The 13426-nt window shown below is 39.3% G+C and overlaps 3 protein-coding genes across 3 annotated transcripts; 2 read left to right on the top strand and 1 right to left on the bottom strand.

The window, feature by feature from the left end:
- The first annotated feature begins 1073 nt into the window (after positions 1-1073).
- On the top strand, positions 1074-2479 carry LOC106643675 (uncharacterized). Its single transcript, XM_014358913.2, has one exon. The coding sequence runs from the start codon at positions 1221-1223 to the stop codon at positions 2472-2474; it is 1254 nt and encodes a 417-aa protein (XP_014214399.2). The 5' UTR covers positions 1074-1220; the 3' UTR covers positions 2475-2479.
- Positions 2480-4579: 2100 nt separating this feature from the next.
- On the bottom strand, positions 4580-12991 carry l(2)05287 (WD repeat-containing protein l(2)05287). The gene is made up of 15 exons (XM_014358887.3): positions 12728-12991; positions 12443-12644; positions 12156-12355; positions 11967-12086; positions 11711-11889; positions 11469-11627; positions 11205-11398; positions 10943-11130; positions 10715-10872; positions 10445-10631; positions 10191-10369; positions 9905-10068; positions 9638-9823; positions 5278-5393; positions 4580-4873 (listed from the first exon to the last, which is right to left on the bottom strand). Exons 1-15 carry the CDS (start codon positions 12859-12861, stop codon positions 4678-4680), a joined length of 2562 nt encoding a protein of 853 aa, XP_014214373.2. The 5' UTR covers positions 12862-12991; the 3' UTR covers positions 4580-4677.
- LOC149374550 (uncharacterized) lies at positions 6617-8947 on the top strand. Its single transcript, XM_089593290.1, has 2 exons — positions 6617-6724; positions 8843-8947. The coding sequence occupies exons 1-2, from the start codon at positions 6629-6631 to the stop codon at positions 8945-8947; spliced, it is 201 nt and encodes a 66-aa protein (XP_089449416.1). The 5' UTR covers positions 6617-6628.
- Positions 12992-13426: the final 435 nt, after the last annotated feature.

Raw genomic sequence — 13426 nt, 5'->3', positions numbered from 1 at the left:
GGTAGTTACTTTATGTACCAGGAACTGAGAAAATTAATCGCATCGAGTCTGAACATTTTTCCGAAATCAAGCACACGTTCAGTGATACTACGATGGCATTAAGGAGTCGCGTCTAGATGGAGTCGATGGGTAAGTACAATTGAGTTTTCGCGTTACGATGATGACGTATCTTTGTATATATGCCTTCGAGGTGTCTCAAAACAAATGAATAATTTTTTCCATTCGTCGCTTCTCACATCCAATCATTCAGTTTTGAAAATCACTTCCTCGTGTTATGCATACGTGACGAGGTTGTTGTCGATGATGACTCAATGAGCTATAGCGATGATGATGGTTTACCATTAAAAGAAATCATATACGCGCTAATTACCTGTACATTACGGTACACATCCGAGAGAGACGCAACGTTGCGTACAGCGTAAGTCTGAAGTTTTTAAAACTCAAGGTCTCACCCGAGGGTAATTACACTCCTCGACAAGTTTTAATAGATAACTTGAAAGAGTGGGTTTTTTTGTTTCCCCCAACCCAAGGTTAAAACCACTGCCAACCGATTATTTACACCGGTGTAAAATTTAATAAAAGCTACAGTTTTTCGGCGAGTAACGAACGAATAACATGTACTAATGTGTGCCAAGTCGTTAGAGCATAGCTGTAAATTGTATGAATTGCATAATATATACGATTAATAAGCGCAGAGGTTGAAGAAATAATCAGTCAACCAACGAGCACGATATTCAGCATCCACGAACGAGGTTACAATTCGTATTAAAATTTCATCCAAAAATTGGTTACAGCTACACCCGCGATTGCAATACCTATAGAATATAGTCGCATCCTCATATATACGTATAGACACGCGTTATACAAATGCCAATAATTTCATCTGCCAAGATACCTCGTATTAAACATATGTATTAGTGTATACACTAATGGCACTATTTTCGGCCCGTGTATACGGCAATGAAGTATCTCTAAGTTCCCTCGCTCGACTCTCTCTAGAGAGATACTACAATAAAAGTGATCAGCGCCGCGTGACACGCGATTCAGTTGTCAGCTCGACTCGGTGGATCTCCATCCGCCCCGCGCTTACATAACACCTATACATTATATATTCGAGCGGTGGACGAGTCGTCACCGATGGCTCGCGGCGCTCTAAGTATGCACACGTCGCGTCAAACTAGTCCTTCCCGCGGGAGCGCGTAAAGTATAACCCGTTGGTCATGTTGAGCGCAGAGATGGTGAACGTGATAGTCGGACGGGCCCTTGGCAGCGATTGCGCCCGAGTGCTCGGGTACCGGCTGGTCGCGCACTCCGAGGATGGGGCCGTGGGCTTCCTCGGGGACCACCGGAACCTCGTGGTCGAGCTCCGTCGGGGCGACGAAGGACCCATCGAGCAGCTCCGCTTCTTCGTGAAGACCCTGCCGAAGCTCTCGGAGCGCCAGTTGGCCTTCGTCCGGGGCGCCAAGCTCTTCCAGCAGGAGGTGGCCTTTTTCACGAAGCTGGTGCCTCTACTGGACCAGGGATTCTCAGGGGAGCGGTTCTGCCCCCGTTGCCTCCTGACCGGCGAGGAGTTCATAGTCCTCGAGGACATGCGCGAGTTGGGCTACGGCATGCTGGACGACGCCCGTCAACGGGGCCTCGGGGACAAGGACCACCTGCTCGCGGCGGCGAGGGCCCAAGCGAGGCTCCACGCGGCTTCTCTCCTGGCGGAGGCTCGGCTGGGCCGGCCGCTCGACGAGTACTGCCCCGAGGCTTGCGTTGAGCACTTGTTCGGCGAGGCGAACTACAAGACCGACCGGGTGGGCCTCTACGTCGACCTGATCGAGCGGGTCGCCCGGGAATTGGGCTTGGAGGATGGCCGGTTGGCCACTGCCATGCGCCGGGGGTTCATGCGGATGTACCGGCGGCCGCCCGGGATGAGGAGGGTGCTGTGCCACGGGGACAACTGGGCGAACAATTACCTGTTCGAGGAGTCGAGTCGGCCTTTCGGGTGCGTCATGGTGGACTTTCAGCTGTGCAGGTACGGGCCGGGGATGTACGACGTGGTGCAGCTGATGTACCTGAGCGGCAATCGGGGGCTCAGGGAGCGCTGGGAGAGGGAGGTTGTGGAGGGCTACCGCGAGGAGATGTGCGGGATCCTCGGGAGGAACGAGCCGGGTATCGAGGGACCGAGTTTCGAGGAGTTGTGGCGGGAGTACGAGGATCTGCGCTTGACGGCCATGTACGCTTACGTGATGTACCACCCGATTCTGGGCATGTGCGAGGAAATGTTCGCCAAGTTCGAGAAGGACCCGGACTACTTTTACGGCGAGATCATGTTTAGGAAGGACAACGTGAACCTCCTCGAGCTTTACCGGAGGTACCCGGGGTATATGAGCGGCCTGGCCGAGTTGGCGAAGGAGCTGGTGGAGTATTGCGAGAAGCATGACATTCCGAAGCAAGAAGAGAAGGACGAAGGGAAGACCAGTCGGTGATTTTTGTCCGTGTCAATGATGAAATTTAAAAAACAAACGCGCCACATGCGAACATAAAAGTATTTTTTTTTTTTTTTTCGTCAGTTCAACTGATGTCAACGATTTAATTTGCATTGTTGGCAGCTAACTGTTGTATACACATACATTTAATGTTTTGTTGTTTACGAGTGTCATGCAAGAAGATGAATTATTTTATTCAAAACTGTACGTGTAAACTTGCAGTGTTCGATGATCATATAATTTATACAGAAACAAGACGTTACGTATCCAATATAGTTATTATCTTTTCACTGATACGTCCGATAATACATTTGATGGCATATACATATAAATGTACCAAAACGAGATCTGCGTCATGAGTATCAAAGGGTATTTTTTTTATGTTAACTTTCATTAATATCGAGTTGGTTTTTTTTTTTTTTTTTTTTTTTTTTTTTTCACAATCAACAACGTATTCCGATATAAAATAAAAAACGCTTTGGTATGAAGAAATAAATTTCAATGGCAATAAAATTAATCTGCATTAACGAAGCAATTTGGTTAATATTTAGTTTGTTAATAAGGCAATTCACCAAGCAGTATCTTACACTCGAAGAAAATTGGAGTGGATAGTCGTAGCCATGATTATTAGATGTGTAATGCTTACTCTATAGTGCTCATTTCAAGCGCGCGTGGGTATTGGTAAAACTGTGTAAGTTATCGACACGAATACGTTAGAGTATATGTTTGTATTCGATTAATAAAATTTATAAATAAGTTTGTCTTCTTTACTAAGAATTTATTTTATTTTTATCACAGAATAGCGATAGCTCTCCTGTTGCGTCACATAACATAAATATTACCATTTGGATTGTTTTAAGTAATAAAGACGTTGAAAAATAGTAAATGAAGAAACAGACACTTGAAACGGTAAAATTAAGAATATCGCAGATCGCAATATATACAATATGTATTGTCGCATGAGCGTTCTCTATTTGTTCTAGTGGAGTGTAAGTATCTATATATGCACAAATGATTATGCTTCGAGAAAGAAAAGTTCTATTATCTAGACATGAGTGATACGATAATAAGACGTAATATTTTTAAAAAGTAATAAAATCTAGATGATTGGACAGGAATAGTTTCAGAATTATATACAAGAAAGAAATTAATTAAAACTGTTTTAAAAATACACTTTCATGCATTTCTTGCTGTCAGCGAACAGAAAGTTTTTTTTTCCAGAGTTTATCTCGAGAAACAAGTTTTTCTGTGTAATGATTTTTGTATAGTAGTAAGAAAATAAATTAAAGACAATATTGAAAAAAAAAAAAAAAAAAAAAAAAATGAAAATTTATAAAACAACTTTAAAGTGAGCTACAAACGCACTGTGCAAACACTGAGGTGGACTGCTAGATTTTGTGGCAAGTTGCACCGAAAATAGAAGTACTTGTATTGTACGAGGCCTGAGATGTTCGAGTGCGATATGATGCTACACGCGACTTGCGTAACGTGACAGTATATGAAACATAAGGAAATTAAAGGGTGATTTGACGAATTAATCATGATCTTATGCTGTAAGGGTAAATAAGTGGAGGACTGTAACGCAGTTAATTGGATAAAGATTAATCCAAAATACACCATCATGGAAATTTATGAGCGAAGGAGTAAAATTTCTTTTTTCTTTAGATAATCGGAATACTAGGGTAGTACAACAAAAGCGTTCAACGACAGGTTTTAGTAAGAAAAAAAAATAATTTCAGGATGAAATTATTTAATCCAGATTAATACTGCTCGACAGTATTTTCATTGTATTTGAATTTTCGTAAATAACACCTTTTTTAATTCTCTACACGAAAGCACGTAGAAAGGGCACGTGTTAATTTTTTTATCTTCATGGTTATTGAATAGAAAATTCGAATAGGTAGACAAATTATTATTGTTGGCATCTCTACCAATTTGTTGCTGAAAAATGTGGGACGTGGGGAGAAATAGCTGCAATTGCTGTTTTTAATTTTTAACTTGAGGCTCTCATAATCAAATTTTTAATTGATATATGATCATTTACAATCAAGGATGAGACTGGACATTTTGATGGAAGAATGCATAAACACGTAGGTTCAATCAAAACCGTTTATTGAAAAATCTACTTGAAAGCGTAAAAGCAATTTTATTTCATTTAAATTTCACACGCGTCGCGTTTTATTAAAAATTACTTTGTCGTGATTTAATTGTTCACCGGCAGCACTGTTTTCAAGAAATCCCAGTCGTAATCCATCAGCTTTTCCATATCATCAGCATCCTGTTTATCGGTATCCACGGTTTTGTCTTTGGCCCCGGAAACGTCATCTTTTGGCTGAGGATCCGATGTTTTTTCGTCGTCACTATCCGAATCTTCATCGACTGCGTTTGCCACGGCAGACCTTCAATTAAACGATACAGTAATAATCTCTAGTACACTGAGAGAAGGATTTGTTTTCTGCTGATACAGCATGTTAACTATTAATGTACGTATATTATATTTTTCGTACTACAATAGTTGACATATCAACATTTTATGTAATCATTTAGCTGTTTCATGCGTGGTCTTGTACATTTGTAGTTAATATTTCACATATTTAATGAAAAAAATACATGCAATCATCGTCATAATGTAAAACCTTAACCCTACAATAGTACATTATACAGAAATAAATGACAGCGTTTCGAGGTATTAAAAAAGTATTAGGCTATTTTATTTAACATCTCTGTGAGAAACTATAAATTTTTCTATAAAATTTTGAAATAATAATAATAATAATAATAATATTTAAGACAAAAAAATTACCTGGACGGCTCAGCTTGAGTATCCCCATCTCTGTTATATTTTCCTACGAGAGCTAGCAAGTACGGCATGCAGAGCATTCTCATGGGCGGCAACGTGTGGGCCGGAGTCGTGAGAAGCTAAAACGACGTTTCAAAACGGTATTCATAATGCAAATTGTGATTTTCCTTTGATTGTTTGTGACAATACTGAAACACTTAATTATAACTCTTGGAAATAATTGGTACGAGCAATATTACACAAATGAACTGTATGGCCGAGGATGTATTTTGCTTCTTTTGCCAAATGGCGCAATTTGAGGCACGATTGAGGCCTGACCTAGCAATGTAAGATTCACAGTACGCGGTAAAGAGTTGATTGTTCTTGAGAAAATGATTCGCCGAGAGAGAGAGAGAGAGAGAGAGAGTCAAAATGACGTGTTTTCTCCCTAAAAACGTATACAGTCGCGCGTGACGCGGATCATGCACTCACGACTTAATTAACCATGGGATTCCCCGGTTTTTCTCTTTTCACCATCACCCAATTTATATTTATAGAAAAAAAAGGGCAAAATCCGCTTTCAAACACTGCATGTATAAATGATTTTGCGCTAGATGCGTATTATTGTTGTAACACATGGAGAACAACGACGCGTAAATAACACCCACACAGAGACAGTGCACGTAACGAACCCGGAAGAGGCCTACATCATGCGTGGGGAGCAGGTCGGCTAAATTGTAACGAGAGAATTCCAGCTGGGGAGTCGGTGAGAGCCGGTCAGAAAATCGAGTAAACACTTGGCGTCCGCTGCGACAAAAATGAACGTGCGATAATAATTATACGATCGATTGGAAGACCCCGCGTAAACAATTACAAAAAACAACGCTACCTTTCTCACGAACACGGGACAATCAACAGCGAAAAATAATTAATGATCGCGCAAATAAGGATGAACAAAAAATGGTCCTTTTAAAGGGGGGGAGGGAAAAAAGCTCGGTACTGCAGATGATGCACGTTAATCTGATACACTTTTCTCGGATGGTGATGCATCAGAGCTTGCCATAGGGGGGATGGCCCTCTCCATCGCCATGCTCTCTTATATTAGATCATGGCAGGCCCACTGGAAGTCAGTTCCCTGTGCTCAAGCGCGCGAGGTATTATTCGGCTACATCTGCGTGCAGTGTGTGTACTCTCCGATGCGCAAGGCTGCGTAATATCCACGTGCGTTCGACTGGCTGAGCTGCAAGCTCGGGCTGTTGCATTTTAACATATTCGAGAAATATTTGAACTGTATACCGTGCTCCAAGTAAACGGATACTTGGTGTGGCGCTTGCAAGTAGCGTATATTAAACGTGAGGCCGGATCGGTGAGAAATATGAAGTTCCGCGGCTTGGGTCTGCTCGTATGTTTGGTTTGTCTGGTGTTTCTCGCAGCGACGGCCTCCGCCAAACCGGCTGGAGACCCGGAAGCGGTGAGTATTGGGAAACAGTAAAACCCATTTTTTTTAAAAATTTATTTTTGTTAATAAAAAGTCAACCATACAGTTACGATGCAAAACGTTGCTGACTGCAATCGATTCTCGGCCCCAAACAAAAAATGCTTGAAGCAAACAAACGACGCTCATTCGATAAATCGCCGGGTGGGTGATCTCAAAAGAGAAAAAAAAAAAAACTTCAAAGTCGGCACTCCAATGGCGCGCACGATCTCTCTCTCTTGATTTTCAGAAAACTGGGTCAGTCCTTTCGCGCGGCTATAATGAAAACGCAGCCGGCCAACGGAGCTTGCAAGCTCGCGCGCTTGTTGTCGGTGTTTCCCTTAAAAAAAAAAAAAAAAAATAATAATAAACAACCGGATCGATTAATTTGTTTTCCGCTCAAGTTCATCGGCGGACACTGGCGGAATCTCTTATTTCTACAGCTGCAAATAATAAAGGAAAAAAAAAAAAAAAATCTATTTTCGGTAGTCGTTTCTGCTCTTCGACACTGTGCAGCCCTAAACGCTCAATATTCCAATGACGGGACTTGCGTCACGTCGAGTCGAGTGCCTACAAGTAGGTAGTACACCGCGTTACCACGATGCACTCGTAGCTTAATTTCCACTCGATCTTTGCGCGTGTACGAGTATACCTTGGGGACTATCGATCGAATGAAAAATATGAAAGGGTGAATGGTTGAGGGAGGGAGATGAAAAAAAAAAAAAGAAAAAAAAAAGGTGGCGGTAAATGAACAAACCAAAAGAGGCAATCGGTGCAAAAGCTCGCACGTGTGGGGAAGGAGGGGAGCAACAACAATGAGGTATCGGCAGCGGCAAGAGAGGGCTTTGACTCGCTCGAGCTGTGTTATTGCGCGCAGCCAACACGATGAAATAACCGTATATAATGCGTGGATATACATCACATGCAACGATCGGTTGGTGCATAACAGTGTCCAAAGAAAGCAAATTGACCACCTCCGGGGTGGAATGAACCCTACATATACAAGCGTCGCATTCTGCCTCCCGTTCTCGAGCTCTTCGTTTAATGGCTTCGTGTATATGTTGCAGTGACGATGCGCGCTACGGCGATTTATAAATTACGAGGTCGGTTGCTTGTTGTTGCAGCCGCGGAACACTTACTCATCGCGGTGTTGATGAACTGCAGTGCGACATAAATATATATGTTACGATGAAATTGCGTGTACCGCGATATGGATGGACGCGAGGTGAATTGGAAAAATGTTACAACTTCAGTTCAGCCGGACTTGGGCACCATTTCCATTTTTTGTTTTTTTGCTGAGAGAGTGTATTTTTTTTTTTTTTTTCCAAATATTGCTTATAACATCTATAGTGCTTCACAAAATTTTTTGCAGTAACAACAATGTACTGTGATTTGAAAAAAAAACTGGTAGAAATAATTTTTTTTTTCTTTTCCTAATAGCTTATTATGAGTATAGTGATGGAAAAAACATTTTTTTTTTAGCAACAAAAATAAACTTTAATCGGGAAAAATAAATTTGTTTTTTCAAAGTGTTATTAAAAAATCCATAAAATAATTGGTGTCCAAGTCCGAGTTCAGCGACCGACAACGAAATTAAAGTAAAATATTGAATAAGAACGGTAGTTGAGATACGAAGGGAGTATTTTGTTTGGGGAGGAAAAAAAATTAAAACTTGAATGGCCAATCAAAAGTTGTATCATTCACATCACGCGTACAATGGTCAACGAAACGTAAAAAAAAATACATGGATGTTTCAAGGGTCTGGAGCTGATTAAGATAGCGTTTGAAGGACCACTCGGAAATATCCCCCCCCCCCGTTAACCGGCGTATTGACACGATTTCACACCAACTGACCTACTTTGCTTTTTTATTTCTCTCTCTCTCTCTCAGTATGCGGTAAGCGACGGCGCTATCGACGCATATTTTACTTTTCTTTTATTTTTTTTCCAAGTAGACACACATGCGTTCTAGATCGATTAACCAAAGATCAACAAAAAGCATCGCCGCAAAAAAAGCGTCTCGTCGTGTACTCAATTAAAATATCCAGTTTTACAAATACAGACAGGGGGAAAAAAAAGGAACAATATCTTAAAAATGTAAACAATAATTTTGCAGGCGATCGAGAACATGAGACAGATACCACAGTGGCACTGCCTGCGCTACCGGAAGTTCGACCTGGTGCGTCGCTGTCGGAACTACCGCATTGGCCGCAAGCACTAGTCGTCATGGTCGTCGTGAATACAAGTATATAAAAGCTCCTCAAACATCGAAAGAGGCTCGCCGTTGCCTTGTCATATCTCTGTCAATCCGTACGATCTACCGGCTGCCACAAAGCGGCCAAGGCCTGCGCGCGCGCGTCCTCAGGGGCGCTATAAACTTAAGACTGCGCCACTTCTCTCATCGCACGCGATAATTAATACATGATACGTGTGTTTGATATGTACCCTCGATACCTATTTCTTTTCCATGCGCTTCTTTCTCATCTTTTGTCGAGCTTTATCGACTCAAACTCATCTATGGTTCGTTCGACGCCAGACTGATTCTCATTTGTAGGTATTTTTCTTGCCACGAAATTGAACGACAAAATTCACTGTCTCTTGTCAGTATAGAGCGTGCAACGACAACGATTAACAACCATGCTTTTACTTTCTTACTCATCTCATAATTTTTCAACATTATTGTAACACCATACAATCACATATTATATATTATGCTCAAGAAAATAGCAAATAAAACACACATTCAACTGCATTTATTCTAATGTATAATATTTGTATTATTTTTACTTATGCATACGAGAGATAACTTTGTAAGGGAAATTGTAAAAATGTGTAAATTATTTGGATCTCTGTGTCAATTTGAGAAATAAATAATCTAACGCAGTAAGATAATTATTAATTGATAACTCACCATTTCCCCGATTCCCTTGTTGGTCGTTTTCAGGTAGTCGTGAACGTAAGATATTGATTTCTCCACGTTTGATATTTTTTCTGCAGGCAGGATACGACTGAACGCAGTTATGGGTAAATCGCGGTTCACTGACAAATTTTCCAAAGCTATGCTGGACTCAGATTTTGTTTCCAATGCCAACAGTTCCTTATGAAACAATCAAAAAATTATATAGGTGCGATTTTACATGTATTCTAACGAAGATTAATCAATCAGTACAATACTAACTTGTGACGAATTAATAAAGTATAACGATGACTTGCTTTGCCACTTTGCGTTTTCGTTAGCTTGGATATTAGGCACGAAGCAAGCGTCTAAAATTGAATCGTCATTTTCCACTACCTTCTCTCTTTTGTACACAATTTCTGTACCTCTCGGTGAAAATACAATTACTGTAAAATAATAAAATAATAAAATAAAATAATTGTACTTTTTTTTTTTTTTTTTTAATCTCATTACGGAAAAATTCGAGGAAACTAATTTTACAAACAGAGGAGGTACGGATAAAACTTACGCGTATTTTCGATGGTAAAAACAGCCATGTAAACGGATAGAGGATCAGCAGTCAACGTAGTAACATTGATAGGAACACTCCACTTGACTGACAACGAAAAAAGATCCCAAACTGCCAAATGTTCTGCAGAAGCTGTAACTACTAGATGGCAGGCTTCTTGCTTTCCAAATTCAACTCGACTGTTTGAGTAAGACGAATTTTTTGTTACATACAGCTTTAAAATTACCAATGAGCAACAAAACCTCGAATCTTACGTTATTGGCTGTGGGTACAAACAGTAGCTCAAGCTATTTTTTAATTCGTTAGTTTCTGGATCCCAGAGTGTCAAGGTAGAATCAAAACTAACACCTACAAGGGAACCGTCGGTGGAAAATCCTGCATCTAGTGCTGGAAGTTTTCGATAAAATCCAAAACTGTGACATCTCCAGTGTTTAGATTCATCTGGAAAAAAGGCCATAAGTTCGTGTGTAGGTTTTATAAATTATAATTATTCTCTTGAAATTGAATAATGATGTAACACTCACTGTATTCTGAATCGGTAAGGTACCAAAGCTTGAATTTCTCATCTTGCCCAACACTTATAGCATACTCTTCGTCGTTTCCTAGTGAAGATTTTGGTCTGAATTTGAGTGCATTTACGCCAACTTCGTGAGGATATTCAATAGATGTATTTAAAGTTAAGCTGTAAAGAAACCATCAAGTAGACACGTCTGCGTATATATGTACATGGCATTGTTTAAACAAAATCTTACCATTGTTTTGACACATTATACTTCCAAAATTTAAGTCTTATTTCAAAATGTGATATACTATCATCTTTCCATTCTTCTATTGTTGCCAACCACGATCCATTCACATTAATAGCCACTTTTATAACTTCAGTATTTGTCAGTGTTGTGTTTCTTTCTCGTGTTATAATATTCTGGTCAGTTATATTCATCTAAGCCATTGAAAAGTTAAAAGTATGAGTCATATCACAATTTGGCGTTTTATTTCATTGGTATGATAACTTACATTGTAGAGTAAGCTTTTGGTATGAGTGTTGAAAAACTGGATGTGACCAGTTCTGCTGTTTAAAACAAGACTATTAGTTCTTGGATCGACATGAAGACCAGCTGGGAAAGGACCTTTGGAAGAACTACTGACGCCCCAAGTGAAGTTTTGAATTACTGCTATTAACTTTTTTTCAGAATTTACAATTGTTATACCTAAATAAATGAATCGATGTTACACAAATTTTAGTACACTCACAGAAAGTAATAATTAATAAACATGTACCATTGTCAGCAGTAGACACTGCTATGTAAATATTTTCCGGAGCTATAGTAAGATGCCTTATAGCGGCAGGTAATCGAGGTAAAAATGACTTATTTTCTGGATTTGCTAATAACCATTTGACAAGTACACATTCATCACCACCAGTGTACATATAACCACCTGAGACAACAGGTATCGTATTAAATACGTTTTATAACTAATTATCATAAAATAACAGTTTAAATGTATACCTATACACTTACCAGATTTGCTAAAAGTAATGTCTGTAACTGGCAACGTATGCCAATGATATGTTGCCCTAACTGTATTGAGTTGAGAAATATTTCTCCAAACAAGCACTCTACCACTTATGTCTCCAGTAGCAACGGATTCTTCTTCTGGATGTCCACAGATACATGTTATTTTTCTCCCAGCTTTTTGACTTATAAAAAAATTTTTTTTGAAAAACATCAGGTATTAAAGTACAGTTTATTACAGTAAAATATTGCATAGATTTACCGATTATACGACAGTTTGTGCAATGGACTGAATATGTACAAAAAACTTTCTTGTCCAATGCATATAAGATTTTCTCCATAATTTCCAACAATGTCAATGCAGTAATCTTCATTAAAATGTCTGAAATGTTATGATGAAGTTCAAAAATAATTTGTGTAATATAATTAATATGAATTGATTCTTGCTTACTCTATGTCTCTTCTCAAAACCACATCTCCAATTTTTAAATCAAATAATTCAACAGATAAAGTAATATGTTTTTTTCTTTTCGTAATAGAGCTTATACAAGCATTCAATACAGATTTTTTTGAATCTGCTGTGTAATGGACTATGTGGAATGTTTTGATCTTCTTTGTGACATCATCTTTACACTTGGATATCGAACATTTCTAGAAATAAAATAAACAACGAAACACTATTGATTCCATTCCAATATTTACATTGACACTGATGAACTTTATGAATAAGATGATTACTGTTTTCATGGTGATGAGGCCATTATGACAGTTCCAATAAATGAGTTCTCCATTGTCTGTGCAGCCTATAAGAGTACTTGAATTTTCAGGTGACAAAGTTATGCCAATAATTTTATGATCAGCCAATTCGAATTCTTTAACAAAGTCAGATGTCGTGGTACTGTAAGCTCTGATGGCCTGCTTCCATACGACGTACAGAGTTCTATAGAATATCTCGTGGGATGATTAGTTGTGGTTAAAAAATGACGTTCATAAAGCTAAGTACATATAAAATTCAAAACTTACTCTCCATCACCGGAAAACAAAGGTTTCTGATCGATTATGCTTCCACCGCCTTTTCTTTTTAAAATAAACTCATCGATTTGTTCCACCGATGGCTTTATGCTTTTCTTCTGCTTCGATGTTACTTTAAGAGTCATTTTGATCTATCTTATATTATATTAACTCTCGAGTTAAAAAATAATTTGTTACACTCAACGTTTGTTATTACTAGTAAATAGAGAGTAAGTTTTTACATTGTTTATATAGCGAACACGTGTTTCACTACACTTTCACTCGTTTATGGCTGTATTCCGCAAATTAATGCTGCGAGCAGTTAAGTTACGTAGGTCGTGGTAACGCCGCATGGTCGGGCGGCGCCAGCGTCAATCAGTCAATCTGTATAACTATGACTGTGAAACAGTGAAACTGTCGGGTGTCGGTGGGTTCCGCTGTTCCGCATATCAACAAACTTCGATATTTTTTGCTGTTTTCACTCCCATGCCACCCGATATTTACTTTTGGAGGTCGATTTTCGGATAAAAAATTAATTGTATACTTGCCGCAAAACAGCACAGACAATGTCAAATTTTTATATTACCCATCTGTTGGTTTAGTTGTGGCTGATTTACAGATTTATAATTGATGATTACATGGCTCTACTATATGTATAGTAATAATTATTTGGATCAGCGCCATCTATCGGTCTTCATTTTTTCGCGAAAA

Source organism: Copidosoma floridanum, unplaced genomic scaffold (assembly GCF_036245765.1).
Source record: "Copidosoma floridanum isolate Cflo_tuat_1 unplaced genomic scaffold, Cflo_Japanese_pri ptg000019l, whole genome shotgun sequence".
Taxonomy (NCBI): domain Eukaryota; kingdom Metazoa; phylum Arthropoda; class Insecta; order Hymenoptera; family Encyrtidae; genus Copidosoma; species Copidosoma floridanum.
This window is presented reverse-complemented; position numbering and strand designations above follow the sequence as displayed.